Source organism: Labrus bergylta, chromosome 8, assembly GCF_963930695.1.
Source record: "Labrus bergylta chromosome 8, fLabBer1.1, whole genome shotgun sequence".
Classification (NCBI taxonomy): Eukaryota; Metazoa; Chordata; class Actinopteri; order Labriformes; family Labridae; genus Labrus; species Labrus bergylta.
The window spans coordinates 9,828,498-9,849,754 of NC_089202.1; the positions used below are offsets into that span (position 1 = coordinate 9,828,498).

The window sequence follows — 21,257 nt, forward strand, 5'->3', positions numbered from 1 at the left end:
ATACAGTCTATGGTTGAACGGGGATAGCTCATATTTTATGTCAAGATTCATTCATCCCAAATCTTCAAATGCTTTCATTTGGAGGGTTTAAAGAAAATATAATCGACCAAGAGCACTGACTGCCTTCACACATCTCTTTGGCTTCTTAAATCTTGACACTATGTGCTTCCTGCTGATGCTGCCTGCTGTTCGATCACTGAGTCACAGGTTCCCGTTCCTCTACTTGTTATACAGCATTTATCATGATGTATAATGGTGTGATAAACTGTGATGAGTCAAGCCATTATACTACATCCTTATCCTTAAATCCTGCCTGATGAAAAGGAATGGTAAATGTGCTTTTACTCTCATGTAGATCACTAGGTCTGCCAGGGACAGTATGCAATAGAGGGAAATTATTATTATTATTTTCAACACAAAAGTGTAGGACAAGACTGCCCTCTAGTGATTAATGAAGACATGCACAGAAAGAAAAATACCGAACAGCATCTCATCTTCAAGGTTTAGATTCTAGTCATGGGTGTCACAGTGGGAAGAAAAGTGGGTCTGACTGCTAAGGGTCCCAAAGGAGGAAGGGGCTTAGGATATTTTTTTGTAAGGTTTTTAATCGGTCCCACTATCACGTTCAGTGATAAAAAGACACAAAGTAAACTAAGAGCTGAGATGAATAATTTGAGGTCACGACAAGTGTTGCTGAATGTGTTGAAGTATTTATTGGAATTTATTCATAAATGGCAGTCAAACATTTATGTCAAGAAAAAAATAAAACATTCATTATGACTTTAAAAGCTTTGCCAGCTTTACCATTAGCTCAGCGAATTCTGACACTCCCTTGTTTATCAACAACTTCTGGTTTGATTCCAACCTGTGGTGAATATTATTTGATATGCCAATCGGTGGTCTGTCATCAACTATTGCAATAGACAGAGGTTTCAATATTAGGCAAAGGTCCATCTTGACTGGAGAGGATTGTGGAGGATTTAGAATTGTCTTCGTTGCTGGTTTATTGTTGATTCTATAATGAGCAAAAAAGATCTGCACACCAAGGACCTCCTGTTAAAGGATTTATTAACAAGTGACATTTCAAATCAAACTGCTCTTCCTCAGACCTGAAAGTGAGGAACAGACTCACTTTTCAAGCAGAGAGCATAAAGCAATCGGTTGTACTTCTGAGTGTACTTCTCTATACATTCTTAATATGGTAAGGTGTGAATGTCTGGTGTTTGTTCAAATAAATATGACTTCAGGTGATGCTGACAAAATAATACACTTTCGTCTCTGTGGTCATTGATCCCCAATTTAACGAAGAGTTTTTGTTCTTTAAAGCTTTTAATGGCTCATGTGCGTGGTGTTGTGGTTACAGTAACTGTGTGGGGTTGGCTTGGGCTGTGGCTTATTGGGCCTGCAGTGATGTTTTGTCATGTGGCCCAGAATTCCTTTTGATGCCCCTACTCACAGCACATGTATTACAAAGATAACAGACAAATATAAACTTAACGTTCACATATATCTAATGAAATAATTTAATTTAAAAAGAAGCCAACACTGCAGCCTTAATACATCTGTGGTGACATTGTCAGTGTATGAGGAATGGAGATGTAAAAATGTGTGGATATCATTTTCATAAAATTACTAAACAACTAAACTAAAGCAATTGAGCAAGTGTAGTGTGTCTAGTTTTTTCTAAAAGTAAGACAATTCAGTTCAACTGTCATGTGAAAACAGCCCGGTGGTGTCCTTAAGTTTTGTCATGTCCTGATGAAATGGAAACAGACACTCTGGTAGATAAAAAAAACAAAAAAAACAGGTGAAATCAGAGCTCATCGTGCTGGTAGGTAAATTCTCTTGCAGATATAAAACCATCTTTATCCTCATCCTCATTTTTGAAGATGTCATCCACCATCACTTCATGATGTGTATCATTAGGCGAGTATCCATGTTTCTCAAATTCTTTCTTCAGGTACTCCGTCACCTACAGTGTGGACAATAATAATTACTTTTAGCAATAATCAAACCCCCTCATACAGAAAGGAAGAGCAAAGTAAGACTTTCAAACCTCCTGTCGAGAGAGCTTCCAGTCATCATTTAGATCCATGTCCCGGAAAGACTCATGTGACCTCGGACCATTTTGGATGTCCATGAGCTCGATGTCAAAAACGAGGGTACTACTAGGAGGGATCTTGCCTGTAAAGATAATCATCTTAAAGTATAATTTCTGATGGATTTCAAGAAAGGGGACTTTGATGCAACCTATAGCATGCTTTTATGTAGTCTATGTTACCTTTTCCTTCCTTGCCATAAGCCAGAGATGGAGGGACGGTCAGTTTTCTGCGCTCTCCTGTGCACATGTCTTTGAGACCCTTATCCCAACCTTTGAGCACCTCCTTGATCCCAAGAGTGAACCATACTGGATTCTTATCTCCTTCATTGCGGCTGTCAAGAGTTACAAGGATCAATCAGTTGTCTTTGAGAAAGAAGAGTTCAGTACACAATAATATCACAGCTATTTAAAGTAAGGGAGGAATGGTTGCCACCTTACTGACAATGCAGAGATATTGACAAGTGATGAGATGTTTAAGCCCATTAAATACATTTCAGCTATAGTTAGTTCTCATGCAACATGATAGGCTATTACAGCACAGTAATAACCTATCATGAGACTTTGTCAGAGCTTTCAGCGACACATTACCTTGAATGAAACCTGGTGCCATTGCTCTCCAAGAATCCATCGTAGTGAACAAGAAGCATGTCTCCGTATTTTGACTTACGATAGCACATGAAGGGTTTGTGTATAACTTCTATCTTCACCTCTGGCTCGGGTAGTTTACCCCCAGTGACAAACACAAAAAGTGAGGGCAATATCGAACAAATGTGAAAAATATTCATTCTGATAGAAAAAGAGTTACTCACTAAAATAAAATAAAAAAGTACAAAATGCAAAAGTTCACCTCTAAAAATACAGGGACTTAAAATAAATACATGTTAGGAATGCCAACTACGTGGCATCCAACTTCTGCAATGAACGCAGCCACTGTTTCGCTGTCTGCCCTCCTCCTTTTCTGCTATTGGATGACTGCTTTCTAAATCCCGCCCCTTTTATTTACTCTCCTACTCAAGCGGTCACAACGTGTGTCAATCACAGTAATCCACGCCCACAAAACCTAAATCCGTCTGCTGTAAATGGGAGGGGCGACTTTGTGACTGCTAAGAGCCTCATTCATGAAAAACTTTACGCACTTTTATGAACGTATCTGAGATACAGAGCTGTGGACATTGCTCCACAAATCACACCCGGGGCCCGATGGAGTCTCTGCAATCAGCTGTGCATCATTTCTTGTTATGATAAACAAGTAATGAACGGCGAAACACACATTTAAACAATGGAAGGAACGCTGTATAAATGGACCAATTACATAAGCGGTAAGATTACTCCTCTGAGTCGCTCGGTGATTTGTGTTTTGGTGCTCGTTGTTAAGGTCGCTAGCTAGCATGACAACGTCAAAGCTCACTTGTCTTGAGTTTGAGATAACCAGCAGAAGGTTAGCTCATGTTACAGCTTGTGTACCATTTTAAATAAAGAAGGTTTAATGACTTAGCAAAGCGAGTTGTTTATAGAATTAGAGTATAGCTTCATTTGTGGAGAGTTTAGAGGTGGTGCTTGGTAGTGAAGGTAGTTCCCACCATCTGTCATTTTAATCCTGATTATCTGCTGCGAACATGACCTAAGGGTTAACTCTGGTTTACTGACTTTTACTAAATGATAGATTTAATGTTTCCCCTTTTTTAAAACAACAACAACACAACAGAAAGTGTTAAAAAAAACGTGTTTTCTTTCCAGGATGGCAGCCACGTTGGTTTGTGCTCGATGGAGGAACTTTGTCTTACTATGACTCTCAAGAAGATGCCTGGAAAGGTTGCAAGGGCAGCATTAAAATCTCAGTTTGTGAAATCCAAGGTCAGTGTGACTCACTTTGGCTCACAGTGAACTTAGTTTCATCGTGCGTCGCTGTGTGTTAATTAACTTGACTTGTTGTGTGGTGCTGTGATTTCTTTCAGTTCATTCCTCTGACTCGACACGAGTTGACCTGACCATCCCAGGAGAGCAGTACTTTTACCTCAGAGCCATCAATGCAGCAGAGAGGCAAAAATGGCTGGTGGCACTGGGAACAGCCAAAGCCTGCCTGACGGACAACCGGACAAAGAGAGAAAAAGGTATGAAGATACCCTACAGTCCAAATCCGGAAAAAAATAAATATATACTGTTAACATCTGTCTTCATGTTGGCCCATTTGTTGATACAGAGCTCCAGGAAAACACAGAGGCGCTGAAAACTAAGATGTCAGAGCTCAGATTGTACTGTGACCTTCTCCTACAACAAGTAAACAGGATCAAGGAGAATGATGAGCTAGGAGACACAGCAGAGGTAAGGTTAAAGTTTGGATGAGCTGACGAAATAAGAGAAGCTCCTGTTGGTGTTTAACTGCTGTATTGGGAGACCTTTTTGCTTACGATTAAATGATGTTGTGCCTGTGCTTATAATGCCAGAGAGGTAGCAAATGTTAGTGCAATTTAATAACCTTTGTGCTTTTCACACTGTCACCAAATATCATAATTGCTTCTCCCAGACTGTAGGGTGTCGTTTTGGATATGTGGCAGTGCTAACTGATGTGTTTGTGGGCCTTTTCAGACAGGCATAGACACGGGAAACATTGTGAAGTCTACATGCACAACTTTCCTTAGGACTCTAGAAGAATGCATGCAGATAGCAAATCGTACTTTCAGTACAGATATGGCAACACAGAGTCCACCAGGATCCCCTACAGATGCAGCCCTCAAGCCTCAGAAGGTACATGTATTGTCACCACCCCTCTGTCAGTCATATAACCCAATCATATCCAGTATAAGCAGCATGGCTCTACAGTAATTATGTATTAACAATCTCACAATTTCTTTTTTTTTTTTTTCAGCAGATTAAACCTGGCAATCATTTAAGTCAGAATCTTGAGGAAAAGTAGGTTCCTTTTTTTTCATTACATATTTATGTTGCTTTTCTATCTATCTCTAAAAGTCACATTTGTTCAATGAAGCGTTCGGTACAGCGAAGCAAAAATGAAACGCCCTCTCAAATGTTTTCTGTTGACATCAAATGGTTAGATTATTGTTGCAATTCAATGGCAGTAGATAAAGATGCCTTTTATGTTTTTCCAAATAAAAACAATCCAATTTCTAGAGCCAACAAATAGTTTTCCTTTTCATTCCAGATGGAGTGATTTACCTGAACACTCAGGAGAAACAATTGCACATGAAACCCAGAGCCTTGACTCTGGAGCAGAGGGACCAGATGAGCCTGATAGACCAGATCACGACTCTTCCCCATCAGGTAAGTCCGGTGTCCCAACACCCACCCTGAGGTAACAAACCTCACAGCATTACATAAAGTAAAGACGACACTGAACAAAAGGGCTGTGCATCATCTGAACTGGTGATAGTTTTTCTTTGTGAACAGACACTGATTGATGTTCAGTTACATTATTGCATTTCCCTGAGCAGTGTACAGGAAAGTTAGTGCTGGTGATGAAATAAATAGATCTGTCCTTTCCTTTCATGCCTTTATTTCTGAGAACAGTGGATAGAGTACGAAATCAGGTAAAGCGAGTGGGGAATGACATGTGGGAAAGAAGCCACAGGTTGTACTATAGCTTCCATACATAATGGACCTAACCGCTAGGCCATCGGTGCACTAACCTTATTTCTTAAACACATTGTTGAAATCAATTGAAAAATCATATCTTTCTAAGTCTACTTGATATGAGAATTTTGATTTGATAAAGCACTATATCAGAATAATTTAAATTGATCAACAGAATACACAGTGTTCACCTGACACAGTTTAATCTTTAATCCTTAATTAAAAATGTTAGATTTTGTGTTATATGTGATATTATGTGTTGATAAAAAAGTTAGTAGTATTTTCGATGTCTTGTTTTTAGGTGCCTGAACGTTCTTTGTCCAGTGTTTTTATGTATTGACTGTGACTGCTGTAACGGTGTCATTTTCTTGCAAAGGATTAATAAACTATCCATCCGTCCACTTACAATCCTTAAAAATCAAGATGAATTATTATTTAAGATATTGTAGTATAATTATTTGGACCTGTCCCACCCTTACCACTCCCCTCTGTGTCTTCATGCAGACAGCGAAGCAGCAAACGGCACTGGCTTGCTCCTCGAGGAGCAGGTCACTCCTTCTTTACACACTACCCAGAATACCTCTGAGATCGAACAGTACGAGCAACCAACAGAGGGGGATGAGGGAAGTGAAGAGGATGATACAAAAGAGACAGAAAAAGAGCAGAAGCACAAAGGGGACCAAATTCAAGAGCATGACAACAATAACCAGGAAGTGAATGCTGTGCAGCCTCAGCACCAACAGGAAGCTCTTCCGGACCAAGAGGAAGCTCAGCAGGAAGTAGATTCTTCTACAGAGCAAGAAGACACAGGGCAGGTGGAAACTTTCTTCAGCACAATGAGTCACAGGTATGAAAATGCTACTCAGGAAGGTCACATTCTTTAGGAGACATAAATACTGTATGGAGAAACTGAATAATGCTCTGTGATATTTCACTCTTACAGTATCAACATTAACCAGTTCAAGCTTTTGTAGAACTTTTGTCTTTGAGGCACTGCACTTTTGCTGCACAGAGACGTAGTTAATGTAAAGATAATATTAATATGTACTACAGTGTTACACAGAATACATGTGAAATTACAAGTTTTGAACTGAATTCAGATGTTTGGATAAGTGTTTTATATTAGTGTGTTCTCTCTTGATCACATGACACAGAGAGGCCCTCAACTGATATTTGGGTTTGTAAAGCTTTTTTGTTTCACTCTGTATTATAAATATATTTAACTTTCCTTTTTTAAAACCTTGACGAGTGTTACTCAAACGTGGTCATGAGTTCTTAAGTCAATCCTTTCTGTAAATTAAGCTACGATCAAATCAGTGGTTCCCAACCTTTTTGTCTCCTGGAACTACCCTTACTTATATCTAAGAAAAGATGAGTACCCCAAGGACCCACAGCAAAAAAAAAGGTTCATTGCTGATATGTATTAACGTACATTTTAATAGTTTTCATTGATACATCCCCAACAGAAAAGGCCTACACACACTTGTTCTTAGCAAAATACCTTTTTATTAACTATCCAGTAAGTAATTTTTATTTAAGTTAATATGTGCAAATCTAATGTTGACAAGCTCAGAGCAGACCTCCCCCACCCCAAGATCTTTGGCGCCCCCTTTAGAGGGGCTAGGATCCCAGGTTGGGAACCAGTGAGTATAATATTCGGAATTAACCAATATTTACCTCAAGATGGGGATCACATATTTGAGGACGTTTTGAATTATAAACGTAAACAAACACTACTCTGTGACGCTGTAGACACAGTAGCTGCATAGTCTCAGGTATTGTCAGGCATAGGATTGCATGACACTGTGTGAATCATTTCTCTGGCTTGATTTTGATGCTTGTATCTTTTTTCTGTTTGATTTGATCAAATAAAAACTGAAATGGCATACTCACCTCTAATATAATCTCCTGTTTGAATCTGTTCTACTTTTTTTTAGATTTAGTGATATAAGACTGGACGACGACAATGGTATCCCTACTCAAGAGTTTTTGGACTCATGCTATGCAATAGTGCCTGTATTAGGTAGGCTGGTCACTTTTAGTCTCTCCTCATCTTAACCTGTTCCTCTTCCTCCTGACGCCACTCATGTGGTCACCCTGTCAAACTTTTACATGGAAACTTCCTTCTTTCTAGTACTTTCCTGTCATCTCTGCATGCCCTGTCATTTGCTGTATTTAACCAAGTGAAAGCATTTTGGTTTTGGATTCATCATCATACTTTTCTTTCATGCTTTCATTCCCTCTGCACTCGACTGTTTTTCAGTGGTTCTTTAATTCTTTGTGGTCTGTTGTATGTTTGATATGAAGTCATACATGTTGTTGCATGTATCCCTCTGTTAGGGAGTCATTGACAGCTTCAGTAAAGATATAAACTAGATCTAGATTTGGACGATACTTAATTTTGTTTAGACAGTTGACCAAAAAACAACTAAGACTGTGCAAAAAAAAAGAAGCCTTCCTATTTCGAGATTAATCATAACTCAAATGAATTTCAAGGAGAGGTGGAGTAAGTATTGTCATCAAAACTTAGCTGGTTGAGTGGGAGATACATCTAAACGACCTTCTTTGATTTTTGCCCATGTGTTGCATACTATCTTACTTATTAGCAATCTGCACAGGTCCTGAATATACTTGTTACAAGAGGAGATTGAAGTGTTTATGTAAAAAGTTGAATTAATTATAATATGCCTTTTTTTTTACAATGGGCTTCTAAATGTAAAAACTTCTCCATTAACAGTGACAGTACATTTTATTGATAATGTCGCAACCTTTTCCTGATTCTGCCTGCTAAGCTCACGCTGTGAGCCCAAATTTACAACATAGAACAATATATAACATGTCCCTCATAGAGTCCTAGGCCCCTTCATATTCTCCCATGCAATATGTAGAACTATATTTACTAAAGTTTGTAGACATGATTTCCTCCTGCTTTAGAAGTTCTTCACAAAAAAGCAGTTTAAAGCCACAACACTAAGAAACTTCCAGTTAAGGAAACAACAACAAAGAAATGATGATGGATTTTATCTCCTCAGACAAGCTGGGCTCCACAGTGTTCGCACCAGTTAAAATGGATTTTGTTGGAAATATCAAGGTATGTGTACACATCGTTGATATGTCATCTTAGAAATAACGACTAAAGTCATTGTTGTAATGAACTTAACCATAAATGATCTTGTTTCTTTACATTTACATACGTTTTATACAACACAAATAGAACTCAATTCAATTCAATTACATTTAAAAAAAGAACTTGTTCATTTTTAGCCACATATTTGAAAAACAACAGCAATACAAGATAAAACAAAAATCAGTCTGTGTTTTTACCCTGTAGAAAATTCACCAGAAGCTGATGTCAGACCCCGACAGCTTCCCAACACTACAGTCCATTGTGCTGCATGAAGTCCACAGACGCGTTGCCAAGGTTCGCAACTCAGCCACCGAGGCTCTGCTGTGGCTCCGACGAGGCCTGAAGTTCCTCAAAGAGTTTCTGTCAGAGGTCAACGCAGGAGAACAAGACATTCAGGGAGCACTGAGTGAGTCCCATTTTAAGAGGCAGTTAAAGATCTACAAGCGCACAAATCTTTGTCTAGTTTTATCTGTCAGGATAAATCATGCTCCGCCCTTCACACAGATAACGCTTATGGAAAGACTCTTCGACAGTACCATGGATGGGTTGTGAGAGGCGTGTTTGCTGTAAGTATTTCTTACTCTCATCTATACTCATACCCCGAAGAAGCTGATCTGTACTTTGAGTTTCAACCACTTGTTGCTTTATTTTCCCAGCTGGCCCTACGAGCTGCCCCGTCTTATCAAAACTTCAGTGCCGCCCTGGTGTCAAACGAAGGCGACGAGCTGAAGAGCAGCTTCATCAGCGGCGTGCACAGAGACCTGGGAGTGTACCTGCCCGCCATGGAGAAGCAGCTGGCTGTCCTCGATGCTCTGTACGATGAATACAACCTGGAGTCAGATGAAGTGGTGTGAACGTGAACACAGAGACAATCCAGGCTCAAGGAAGAACAGAACCTGACTGCTGAGGGCAGAGTTGTGGTAAACTGCTAAAGGCAAGGGGCGAGATTCATCAAAGTGTGTCTCCTGTACAAAACAGTGTGAGCGTGTCCCGCGTCAGTGTGAGGTGTTACCAGTGGTTATGGACTCTACGACTGTAGAGGCTCTAGTTTTGAAGAAGGTATTGATGTTGGTATTTGGGAACCCACAAGGGACAAGGCAAGCATTAACAATGAAGGCGTTATTGGCTGACAAAATGAAGTTTCTGGGTCTTGTTTAAAAGACTATAAGACAGTGAAGGGGTTAAGCCCTGTTGTGCAGACTCCAACCCTAAAGATTCATGGTGACTATTTTGTGTAGATTCTGTTGTGGTGATGTGGCTTTTTATGTTCTGTACGTGTTTTGAGGTACATAAGCACAGGGAGTTTGGTTCCAGTAACATCCCTGGAAGATAACTTGTGATTGTCTTTGATATAAAACTATTGTTTTAGTCATGATTGTCCTTCCCCTTGGAGCATGAAACAGGTGAAACTTGCAGCTAACAAAAGCGCTATTTATTGAAAAGCAGTGTCAGTTTGTTACAAAGCCCAATGTATGCCTAAAGTATGTGATGGAATTGCATAATGGGCTAACATTAGGTTAATTAAGTAAGCGTAATGCACTGACAGTTGAAGTTAAGAGGAAATATTACACAGCTATGTTTGATTAATATAATCAATATCAATTTTGTGTCCCTGAAATTTAACGCCAGTTTTGACAGTGTTTTGTTTTATACCGCTAACATGCTATGAGCTAAGACTTCAGAGACTCTCCATGGGACCAAAAAGGAACTGTCATGTGAATGGCTTTAGCCTGAGCTGCCTACAGTACCACAACACTCAAGAGTGAAATAACAGTGTAACTGTTTCAAGTACTGACAACTGCTGAATATTTATGTCGGCATCCTCTGCACAAACCTATGCATATTATGCATTGTCACAATGTCTATTTATCATGTCTTAAGTTATGAAGTTCATGTTTATGTCATGGGGACTGTGAGACATGTGTGCTGAGCTTTTGAATGAATGTATGGACATTTGTACCCATAGAGCATGTGGATTGATTGCATGTTTTTTATGTATTAAGTAACATAGATGCCATTGGAAACTCAGACCTATAATTAACGTAAGGAAATGAATCATCTTAAATGGGATAGATTATAAAAGTTACCTTACACAGATTTTCTTTTCTCCGTAATAATGATCATCAACCTTTAGCAAGTCTATTCTACAGATTTCGTTTCTCTTCACCATTTCGCCCTTGCACTCTCCTGCATTTACTTGAGTGTTTTTTACCAGCCATACTCAATATTTGATGATGTCGATTCAACGAATAAGTGGTTAGACTCCACGTCCTGGACACGTTCAAGTTTGTCCACAAATTCACTGAGCCATTCGCACGAAGCAGGAACATCCTCATAGGGCTATTATTCACAAACCACCAAGTATTTTTAACTTTCTTTTGACCTTTATGTTTGAATTTTCGGGAACGCAGTCAGTAACACATCTTCAAGTCGATAATTGGCAGAAGTTTTACACAGCTGGTATGCAATTGTTTTTTGTTGTGTTTAAGTCCCACATTTTTTCTGAAAATATGTTATTGTAATAATAAAAACATTTGATTTTTTTTTTTCTATGATTGTATATAAGATGCTATTGGATTTTTACAAAATAAAAAACTAAGTTGTCCGAGTGTGCATCAAGTCCTTTTGTAATCAAATACATTGTCTTCTATTTTGTGCCATGGTACTGAACCTATGGTCTAAATTTTAATTGGCCCTTGCTCAGCTCATTCTAAACTAATTTGAGGAAACAACATTGTCACTGATCTTAAATAACCGCTGCATTCCTTGCTGTCTGTTAAATGAGTGTTTTGCATGTGCTGCGGTAGAGCATCCTCTGCCAGGATCACGGCACTCTGCATGCCGGCCATCGCTGCCTATAGGTCAGGGATTTTCACTCTCAGCCTCTGCCAACAGCTGGGTCTCTGCCTGCTTCCTGTCACTGTAGGCTCCTTTGTATCGCCCCCATATGAGTAATCCCACACCTGCACCAAAATAACCCTTTTGTTGGAAAAAGTGTTTAAATACACCCATCAAGTTAATACTTGTGAGAGGTCAAACTAGATCCTGCTGAGTGACTACAAGCTGAACTTCATGACCAGTGTCTTTGAGAGAGAGTTGATCATTCAAATGAAATGTCGACTACAAACAGCAAAAGTTCTTAAATTAATTTGAGTGAAACGGAACTGTTCAAGTATCCTAAACACCTTAAAGTAGTCAACTTAACTTTGTGGATTCTTGTGTGTGCTTAGCAGATCTTTTCATTACAGGATCAGGTTGGCCTCTGCATCTCCAGCAACATTTTACTGAGACATCTGTGGTACAAATCTGATTGGCCCGGTCAGGGGAATGCACATGATTGGATATTTATGCCAAGGTAAGCTATTACTCGGGCATCTCAGCAGACAAATTGTCCTGATTTGATTTGGAAAAGAAATACGGCACCCTAATAGAGTTATATGGTCAGATCCAGCCTTGAACATCTCTGCTGTAACACTGGCCGGCTGCCTGTGCCCAGCCTGTATCGCTGTGCCACATCTCCAGGCATTGACTCCTTTCTGAGGGGTTTCATGGCAAGAGAACAAAAAGCTACTATTGCCAAGAGATCAGTGTGGTCTGCTTACTATTCAGTCTAACGCAGCGCTTTGAGAAGAGCTGCTGACAGCATCTTTTTCCCTCTTGATAGATATCTGCTTGTTTTTTTTTTTTTTTTTACAGTTAGTGCCTTGAGAAAAACATCAATAGCATCTCTATCTCCGTCTCTTGGCTTATTGCACAGCGCCTAATCACTGTCAGCACAGAGGAAACAGAGATGCTGACAAACCCTTGACTTCAAAGATAAATGAGAATAGAACAGTGAGGAGAGCTTTAGGGTGATCGAAATCATGGTTTTATTTCCATTTTTTTATTATCCACAACTACTGTATAAATCATATAATAATAATAAAAAAGACTGTCACAGTGCATACTAGGTTTCATTTGCCTTACAGTACTTTACCACATGCATGTTATGTTTAAGCAGTGTTGTGCATACACAGGACAGGACACAGCACAGCAGCACAGGCCACAGACACAACATTCAACACAGTTCCCAACAGGTTTCTGAGCTTTGTGCATGGCACAGTTCATCACTATGATATAAGAAGTGTCACACATACAGTACTTCTTAAGACACCGGCTATGCTAATAAATGCTACAATAATTTACAAAACACTGCCTGACAAAGTGGATGCGTTTCACACATGGTAGCAAAAGCATGCGTGGATGATAACAGTCTTCATTTTTCAATTGCTTTTACATCACCTGACTACATCTAAGTATGGCTGAGAAAAGTCTCCCTTGGCACTGCGACTCGTACAGTAGCTTATAACATGTCAGCTTATATATCGGAAAAAAGTCTTCTTTTCATTTTTTTGTTGTTGCCCAACACACAGCAGACGACATCTAGACTGTTAAGTTTACTATTGAGCTTCTCTGTTGCTGTGTACACTGTAAGACAGAAAGACTGGATAAAGAGGTATTAGAGTAAATACAGTAATGACCATAGAGCAGGCTGGAATTGAATTTCCTTCCACCTTTAGCAGCTAAACAGACTACTCCTTGCCTTTTTCTGTGCCATGAGAAAAATTAAGAACGTAACAGTTTTAAGCCTTCACATATAGAATATTTCATTTCTGGGTGAAGCACAGGGAGGAAACTCCATCATGTGGATACGTTAAAGCTTTTTCTGGAGTGTTCCTGTGTGCTTCAGCATACAGTCACTGCCATTTCATTTTACAAAGAGAGTAGTGGAGGATGCCTGTGAAAGGTGATGTGTGGATCTACGTAACCTGTTAGTTCCTGAGAATTGTTTATATGTTTTAAACCTTGCCCAGACTCAGTATACTTGTTAAGTCTGTTACCTCCACAAGTGAACGAAGCCTCTGAAGTGTGGCCTCCTGGTATAACAGTCTCACAGGATTATTACTAGTGCATCATCCATATATCATGTATTATTCCCTCTATTTATGGATCTTTGTAAGTGCCAAGTTTTACTTCACAACTGACATTCTGAATTTGATATTGGCACTACACAGTTCAAGCCATGTTGTGGCAATGATAAGGAAAGATGTTTACATGCTTGGAAAGTGACAGCTGCTGTCATGGTTTTAGTAATCCCAGCCTCATGCAAATGCTGTGCACTCATTCACACTGCAGCTGAATACCTGAGGCCACAGCTCTGGATGTCCGACTGCCCCACTTTTTTTTTCTTCCTCAGAAACTAGGTCAAGATCAATACACCTCTGGCTCCTCTTCAACATCTCCATCCTTCACTTTTTTAAGTCGTTGCCCAGCTGTCACACAACCGTGCATCTTGAGGGTGTTTTCCAGTCCATTTAGGCGTGGTGAGGAGGCTGGTCTCGAGTCCTGCTTGTTAAGACAGAGTGCAGTTGTCCTGTGCATTTCCTATGTGTGAGCGAAGGCTTTCCACCTCCGCTGATCGGCTAAAACTCCAGAAAGCTTTCGTGGCATCTCCGCAGCAATAGCGAGGAGTTTTATACGTGTGTGTTTTATGTTTTTTTTTCGTCCTAGAAATAGAAATTTCATCACTGGCCCTCTACCTTCAGAGTCCTTTGCTTGGATCATCAATATTTTTTTTTTGCATCAATATTCCTGTTATGTGTCAAGCAAATAACACACCGAGGATCCCACTGCAGCATTCAGCCCCCTCCTCAAGTGAAGTACTTGCAGTTTGTGGAGTCAATAACACAGTATGGTGTGCATTTGAGGTGACCATATGACCTAAAAATATCATGGAAAAAAACATTCTTTTACTAAATTTAACCTGTTAAAAAAATCAATTTTTAAACTTATAGTTTTAGAGTTTGCTTACCCTGGAAGGTATGAATTACATGTCTGGTATCCAAAGTCCTTCCCATCACACTCTTCAGCCCCCTCATAGCGGTACCCATCTCCACAGTAGGCATGTTTACACTCTGTGTAAAGGGGAGACAGCAGAGGTGGAGGGGTCATGTTATCTGTCCACAGGAAAGTAAAAGCCAAGGAGCTATTATAGACCACCAAACATGGAGACATGACTTACTAACACAGCCGTCAGTGACTACTCGATTTTTGTCATCACACTCCTCCCCGCTGGATATCTGCACAATCCCATCGCCACAGTAACCTTCGTCATCAGGAGCATTTTCCATCGACTGGAACGGTGTCAGCTGGAATGGAAAAGTCTTCAACAGAGTTTAAATACGTGATCACAAAGGAAATAATTGCTGGGAAATTAAAAGGTTAAAAAAAAAAGATAAAATAGTAAAATTTTTGTTCATGCAGTGGTACCTGGATTGGCAGCCAGCCATCGATGTCTTTGAAATAGAGAGATCTCTGATCTTTACGGAATGCAAGAGCGTTCTCTATGTTAAGACGCTCCAGTTCTTCCTCATTGCTCACAACAAATATCTGAAAGGAAAAAAAGTGAGGAACTACGTCATGCTTTTAGTATTAAGTGCATTTTGAATAAGAAAATTGAGTCCTGGTGGAGTCAAATCTTGAGATATTGAGCCTCAGAATATAATATCCTAGCATGAGATACTGGCTCAAAGCAATATCCATCTTAGTAGTAGTAATGTGATTTTGTAGATGTTTTTTTTTTTTTTTTTAATTTTTGACTGCTAAACTCAAAAGTTGTTAAAAATGACAAAACCCAGTGTGTCTTAAATTTAATTAAAGTGTCATCATATCTGATATTTTTAGAAACACAGCAGATACATTTCAAATTTAAAAAAAACATTCCTAATGTCTCCTTCTTCAAAGAAAACATCAGTGATTTATAAAAAATGTGTTTTATTAAATATAAATGCTCCATATGTGATTCAAAGAATTCAGATATTCCTCACCGCTGGTACTTTGGCATAGTTTCCTCTTGAGGGATAATCATCATATGGGAAGCTACTGAGAGAGCCGCAGCTACACTTTCCAGGAGGCCCTGGTGGACCTCGCGCACCCTTCGATCCTACCATGTACAGTCCTAAACATAAATAGGGAGAACAAACAATATGTTATACAAAGAGAAACAAGGCAGGAAAACAGGTAAGATAGTATGCAGTGGGCAACAATGAGCTACAGTGACTGCTGAAGAGAGTTCAGGATGTGATAGATAATATAAATACTGTTCTTTATTCCATCGAGCATCTTAAAATCATCTGTCAAGAAACACACACAATCATCTTAGTTCAAACGTCAACCTGATCAAAGACAAGAAATGTCACATGAATTAGCAGGTGACATAATACTTGTAATTAAGAGAGGGTGTCAATCTGTGAATCCCTTTTAGCCGCATGATGTCATGGTGAGAGCATCATGTTTCCCCTCAGCAGATAAAGTCTCTCCTCTTACACTTGTATAAACCCTGCTTCCTTTTGCTGACAGAGAGTTTAATACTCCTCACTCTGGTATCACACTCTCTCACTGAGCAGAATACGTGCTGGGTCACACACAGACCAACTTATCTCTCAGCTCTCTCACGTGTAGAATAAATCAAGCCCTAAATGAACAGGAAGTCTGTGTTTAAATCAGTGTCCTCAATGATGTTAAATCTGTTGAAAATCTTCTCACCTGTAGCAGGTAAACCAGGAGGACCAGGGTGGCCGGAAGGTCCCTGTGGGCCTGCAGGTCCCATGGGACCCACATTGCCCAAGTCTCCTTTCGTGCCCTGATACACAATCACACAATCACAACAACAGCCAATGTGGTGAGATTAAGAACACTCTGTTCTATAATGTTTCAGAGATCTAAAGTGTGAAACACACACACACACACACACACACACACACACACACACACACACACACACACACACACACACACACACACACACACACACACACACACACACACACACACACACACACACACACACTATATATATATAATGTGACTCCTCACTTGCTTCCCTCTCTTTCCTGGTCGCCCAGTGGGTCCTCTGTTTCCTGAGATTCCAGGTTCTCCTTTTGGACCCAATTCACCCTGAAAACATGTAAATCAACTCAGCATTCAGTTTGGTCAGATTTGGAAACACAAACTCTGCAGGAAAAAAATGATTTCTTGTTTAAATGTTTCTCACTTTCTGTCCAAGCATTCCTGGGAAACCCATCGCCCCCTGCAGATGAAGAGCAATGATTAATAACTTTGATTGCATACAGGATGGATTCACTGAACATTCACACTGATACACTCTGCCTACCTTGTCGCCTTTGACTCCACTCTCACCACGATCACCTCGAGAACCCTGAGGCAGCACATCACGGTGTGTTACATAACACATAATCAATATACCTTATTGCATTTTTATACTTTTCTGAGACAGTTACATACCTTTTCTCCTTTATACCCTGGTAACCCCTAGAAATAAAACGACCATAGACACAAAACATTCAACAAAACAAGTCGAAGTAGTGTAACTGTAAGATTATGACAGATTGAAGAAGGTTTAATGTGAATCATACTCGGGGCCCAATTGGTCCTCTGGCACCAGGCAAACCCATCAACCCCGGGTCTCCTTTCTCACCCTGAAACCGTAAAAAAAATGATCAAGATAGGACACGTGTGGATTGGCTTTGTATTTTATTTGCCATTCTCCAATTGTTACTCAGAAGCAGACTATGAAAAATGATTGCAAACTTTAATTCTGAAGGCATTGTTGTACTATTTTCCCCCACACAATGTTGGGCATAAGTTACATAACAAAGTATATAATTATATAAAGCTGACCTTAAGCTAATCATTTGAAATACTTTATATTTGTAAACTTGGTAAATCAGCATTTTCTTTTGATGCCCCAAATTCGTGAAACACCCTCCAGCAAACTCTAACGATCGGAGTTCTTCCCTCTCTTCCAGAGTTTAGGAATTTGATTTCGAGCCACTTTGTTTCAAATTGTAACTGTTTTAATTGATCTCAGTGGTTTTTGCTTGTTTTACTGTTCTTGTAATCTCAACGAGGGAAATGAGAGAAACATCAGTGTCCTTTCGAGAATAAATAAAGGTTTGAAAAAAAAAAAATGAAATGAAAATTTGCACTTACTGGTCACGTGGTGTGTTATATTATTGTTATATTCTCTCGATATGAGGTCTGACTTACTCACTTTGGGCCCAGTTGGTCCTGGCCATCCAGCTGGTCCCTGTTTCCCAGGAAGTCCAGGAGGACCTGTCCGACCCTAAAATCAGACATCACGTTTTAGCGTCTCAGAATTAGAAATATTTTTTAAAAATAACAAAACAATTGCTGCAACAGATAAAGAAGCAGTTATCTATTTATAAATAAATGACTCTAATGCTTGGCTTCTCTGCTGTCTAAGCTTACAGCCTTCTTGCGCCAGTATTTATCGGACACTGCTGCACATGTAGGGGGAGAATGACTTTAACGAGCGCTGTCACTTTGCTCTCTTTAATTAAATGATGGGCTGTATATAGAACAGTAGCCTGTGCTTGTGGGAAATAAAATGATTTATGACCTGGCTGAAGCACTAAACTAAATTGCACTGCGGTGCTGCAAAGCTGCTCAGTCAGACCACCGGCCGGTGAAGCTCTCCCAGTGGGCCATTTTAACAGCTCGACCACAGTGTCCGATCATTCAGGGGATCAAACCCTGTGCCCTGAGCTTTCAATAAAGCTGTGTGCGTTTTCATAGAGTGGAAGAGACAGCTGACAGGGTGGATGGGTGTCTTTGTCGGGTCAACAGCGAGAGGAGACCTGCATGTTAATCATCAAAACAGCCCATCTCAGCATCTCTGAATCCCCTGCCTCCTGTCAGAGTGTCTTTGCTGTCTCCTGTCAAGGTTGTTCTTGCTCACAATCTCTCTTGTACACAACCAGGGAATGGCAGTGCTCGCTCTGAGTTACAGCTAGCAAGCAGGCGGAGGCAATGTATCTCATTTTTGAGTAAATCCACTTAGCAGGAATATGGAGTGATTAATGGAGACTCTCACCTTTTGCCCAGGTCTTCCGATTTCTCCCTGACGACAGGATGCGGAGGAGGGGACAAGGACAGGAGTTGTTTAATAGTCTTCTAGGAAGCATCTTCAAATCATGTGCACTAGGTCTATTAAACTTAAATTATAAAATGATGTGTAGCTTGTGAAATCTTTATTGAGATACATAAATAAGAATAAACACGGGGACGTAAACTGCTTACCTTTTCTCCCTTTGGCCCTCCTATCCCAGGTAATCCAAGTGGACCCTAATGATCACAAAAAACAATACCTGACATGTGCTTGTAAATCATGGAGATATTTATCTAAATTAGTTTATTGTCCACATCCCACCACAAAGTCATGCCTGCTCCTGGAGGCCCACAGCTGCAGTTTCAATTAGCTAAAGGCTGAGTGGTCACTATTGATTTAAAAAGTGCCTCGCGGGGTCTCTTCTGATGAACTGGGATTGTAACAGCCTGAGCTGGGCAAAGCTTTGACAATCATTTAGTGATTCTGCATTTCACCTAGAGTATGCTTGGATAACAAGAAGGAGATGGGATTTATAAGAACATATTGAACAAAACTGTCTAAATGTCTCTCATCACAAGAGTACACAAACAAACAAACGTACACATGCTTGTGTTGGTAATCCCTGGAATTTACGCAGACCAGTGTGCCTTTCCAGGCAGACATTTCTTTGGACAGTTTCTGAGGATGATGTGTGGCGCACTGGCAGGCAGTGGAAAAAGGCTATTTGTGTCTGAGCTAAATGTAGAGCGTTAATGGGCCGCTGTGTTGCATGGGCCAGAGAAATCCCCAACTCCTGCTCTGCAGGAACTCTCAAGTTGGAGAGGAGACGTGGGTCATATAGTGCTGGAGAACTAAATCTCAACACCTTGAAACTACACAGACCTCAACATGACAGAGACAGTCTGACAGGGAATCGTAGGTGGGAGCTGTGAAAGTGGAAATGGAAATCAAGGGTAGTGGAAAGAGTCCTCCTGACCCTACCTGAAGGCCAGGGGGACCAGCTGGCCCGGGGAGGCCTCGGACACATGCAGAACCTTTGTCCTCAGTGCCCGACTCTGACTCTCCACTGTTCGATGAAACACCTTCAATCTGTTGGGTGAAAAAAACATTTTGAATTTTAAACTCTTTGGAAAGAAGAGAGTCAACAGTATTATCTTGACAGGGTAAACTAAAGTTGGTCAATGTTTGCACAAAATTCAGACATGTTCAGCCATTTCCCCATGTGAACATTTTCCTCCATCTAAGTGTTTTTACTGTGTCATTCAGGGGTCAAAACACACTAAGAGAGGGGGCCGATTGGATGCCACCCAAGGACAAATCAACACACTGATATTCCACAATAGACAGTCACATGACTTTGACTCACATGAGCGTGGCGGCGCCAAAGTGAAGGGGGTGGAGGAAACAGTGGGGGTGGCGGCGGACTCAGTAAACAGCATGGGTTGAACCTCTTCTGCTCCTCCTGTGGTCTGAGAGCTGTGAGAGGCGTGCATGCAGTCAGTAACATGAGCAAGTAATGAGTCAGAGGAGGTCATGTTATCTGCAAAGTCTGCACCTGAATTATTCCTTCATCAACATGAGTATGCTTAAATTATAATCGCACATGGACATGCACATGATACTACAATTATCCCGTACATAGAGAAATGATTTGAGAAATGAGAGGTAACGTGCACGAGGAGCATATGCAACAGGGAAACAGGTGCAAACTATCAGATCATGACACCTGTCCTGCAGAGTTCTTAGAGTTGGACACAGATATGAAGTGCCTGTGCGTCTCACTGAACGACTGGAGCTGGTCCTGGCTATTTATAGAGGCATTTCCAGTCTCCCTCATGGACAACAAGAAAATAAAAACAAGCGTATTTTATAAAGAACAAAAGCTCAAATGAACCCTAACACTAGACATTTTAGGAAAAAATGCTTTTACAGCCCAACACTTTGAACACATGTGCATGCATTGTACTGTAGTACAGTATAACACACACACACACACACACACACACAAACACACACATGCAGGATCAATCAGACTCAAGATATGAATGTTCTTACCTGCTGGGAATGAAATAAAGCTGTCCAGAAAAGAGGACTGAGCCAGGCCATAGCAGAACCACAGAGGCAGATACAGTCCAAGTGTTAGAGGAGTCATGCTGCTCCAGGTAGTTTCCTGACTTTGATTTTCTGATCCACAGCAGCCCTTCACACACAGCCTTCTTCTCTCCCCCTCTCTCCTCACTGTCCTCTCCTTCTGCTCCCCTCCCTCTCCCCTTCCTCTCCGCTCTGTCTCCTTTACGCCCTCAGAAGAGGGTACGCCGACCAATGCCCATTAAATCTTTCCTCTGCATCAGTGTGCGCTAAAATTATAGGAGACAGCCCGCCAGCTGCTTCGGGTGCCAATATTAGATCTCTACTACTGCAGGGGGTGCCTTTTGTTGTTTCCACTCTTCTCTCAGGGAGGCTTATCATGA

At 40.5% G+C, this 21,257-nt stretch overlaps 3 protein-coding genes across 4 annotated transcripts; 1 reads left to right on the forward strand and 2 right to left on the reverse strand.

Moving 5' to 3' along the window:
* Window positions 1–1,051: 1,051 nt before the first annotated feature.
* fkbp14 (FKBP prolyl isomerase 14) lies at window positions 1,052–3,044 on the reverse strand. The gene is made up of 4 exons (XM_020637417.3): window positions 2,690–3,044; window positions 2,282–2,433; window positions 2,057–2,184; window positions 1,052–1,972 (listed from the first exon to the last, which is right to left on the reverse strand). The coding sequence occupies exons 1-4, from the start codon at window positions 2,884–2,886 to the stop codon at window positions 1,814–1,816; spliced, it is 636 nt and encodes a 211-aa protein (XP_020493073.1). The 5' UTR covers window positions 2,887–3,044; the 3' UTR covers window positions 1,052–1,813.
* A 188-nt stretch (window positions 3,045–3,232) lies between these two features.
* plekha8 (pleckstrin homology domain containing, family A (phosphoinositide binding specific) member 8) lies at window positions 3,233–11,421 on the forward strand. Of its 2 annotated transcripts, none has more exons than XM_020637377.3 (13): window positions 3,233–3,420; window positions 3,839–3,955; window positions 4,057–4,212; window positions 4,302–4,423; window positions 4,688–4,846; window positions 4,968–5,011; window positions 5,262–5,380; window positions 6,194–6,536; window positions 7,627–7,712; window positions 8,722–8,780; window positions 9,021–9,222; window positions 9,321–9,382; window positions 9,473–11,421. In XM_020637377.3, exons 1-13 carry the CDS (start codon window positions 3,381–3,383, stop codon window positions 9,668–9,670), a joined length of 1,707 nt encoding a protein of 568 aa, XP_020493033.2. In that variant the 5' UTR covers window positions 3,233–3,380; the 3' UTR covers window positions 9,671–11,421. The 2 variants fall into 2 exon arrangements, with proteins under 2 accessions (XP_020493033.2, XP_020493034.2); XM_020637378.3 differs by having other exon boundaries at window positions 3,234–3,420; window positions 4,971–5,011.
* Window positions 11,422–12,656: 1,235 nt separating this feature from the next.
* colq (collagen-like tail subunit (single strand of homotrimer) of asymmetric acetylcholinesterase) lies at window positions 12,657–21,054 on the reverse strand. The gene is made up of 17 exons (XM_020637307.3): window positions 20,842–21,054; window positions 20,153–20,262; window positions 19,768–19,875; window positions 18,978–19,022; window positions 18,772–18,798; window positions 17,929–18,000; window positions 17,291–17,353; window positions 17,160–17,186; window positions 17,029–17,073; window positions 16,909–16,944; window positions 16,731–16,811; window positions 16,401–16,497; window positions 15,683–15,813; window positions 15,126–15,245; window positions 14,878–15,019; window positions 14,668–14,770; window positions 12,657–14,576 (listed from the first exon to the last, which is right to left on the reverse strand). Exons 1-17 carry the CDS (start codon window positions 20,936–20,938, stop codon window positions 14,507–14,509), a joined length of 1,374 nt encoding a protein of 457 aa, XP_020492963.2. The 5' UTR covers window positions 20,939–21,054; the 3' UTR covers window positions 12,657–14,506.
* Window positions 21,055–21,257: the final 203 nt, after the last annotated feature.

What these genes read in the sequence shown, in the direction of transcription:
- colq (XM_020637307.3), bottom strand. Translation starts at nt 20,938, where the DNA reads ATGACTCCTCTAACACTTGGACTGTATCTGCCTCTGTGGTTCTGCTAT. An exon ending in GAGGGCCAAAGGGAGAAAAG is followed by an intron (nt 18,799 to 18,977) that starts GTAAGCAGTTTA and finishes TCCTGTCGTCAG; the next exon opens with GGAGAAATCGGAAGACCTGG. An exon ending in GTGGAGTCAAAGGCGACAAG is followed by an intron (nt 16,945 to 17,028) that starts GTAGGCAGAGTG and finishes CTTCATCTGCAG; the next exon opens with GGGGCGATGGGTTTCCCAGG.
- plekha8 (XM_020637377.3), top strand. Translation starts at nt 3,381, where the DNA reads ATGGAAGGAACGCTGTATAAATGGACCAATTACATAAGCG. An exon ending in CTCAGTTTGTGAAATCCAAG is followed by an intron (nt 3,956 to 4,056) that starts GTCAGTGTGACT and finishes GATTTCTTTCAG; the next exon opens with TTCATTCCTCTGACTCGACA. An exon ending in AGACATTCAGGGAGCACTGA is followed by an intron (nt 9,223 to 9,320) that starts GTGAGTCCCATT and finishes CCCTTCACACAG; the next exon opens with ATAACGCTTATGGAAAGACT.
- fkbp14 (XM_020637417.3), bottom strand. Translation starts at nt 2,886, where the DNA reads ATGAATATTTTTCACATTTGTTCGATATTGCCCTCACTTTTTGTGTTT. An exon ending in GGCACCAGGTTTCATTCAAG is followed by an intron (nt 2,434 to 2,689) that starts GTAATGTGTCGC and finishes AACTCTTGACAG; the next exon opens with CCGCAATGAAGGAGATAAGA. An exon ending in GGAAGCTCTCTCGACAGGAG is followed by an intron (nt 1,973 to 2,056) that starts GTTTGAAAGTCT and finishes TCCACACTGTAG; the next exon opens with GTGACGGAGTACCTGAAGAA.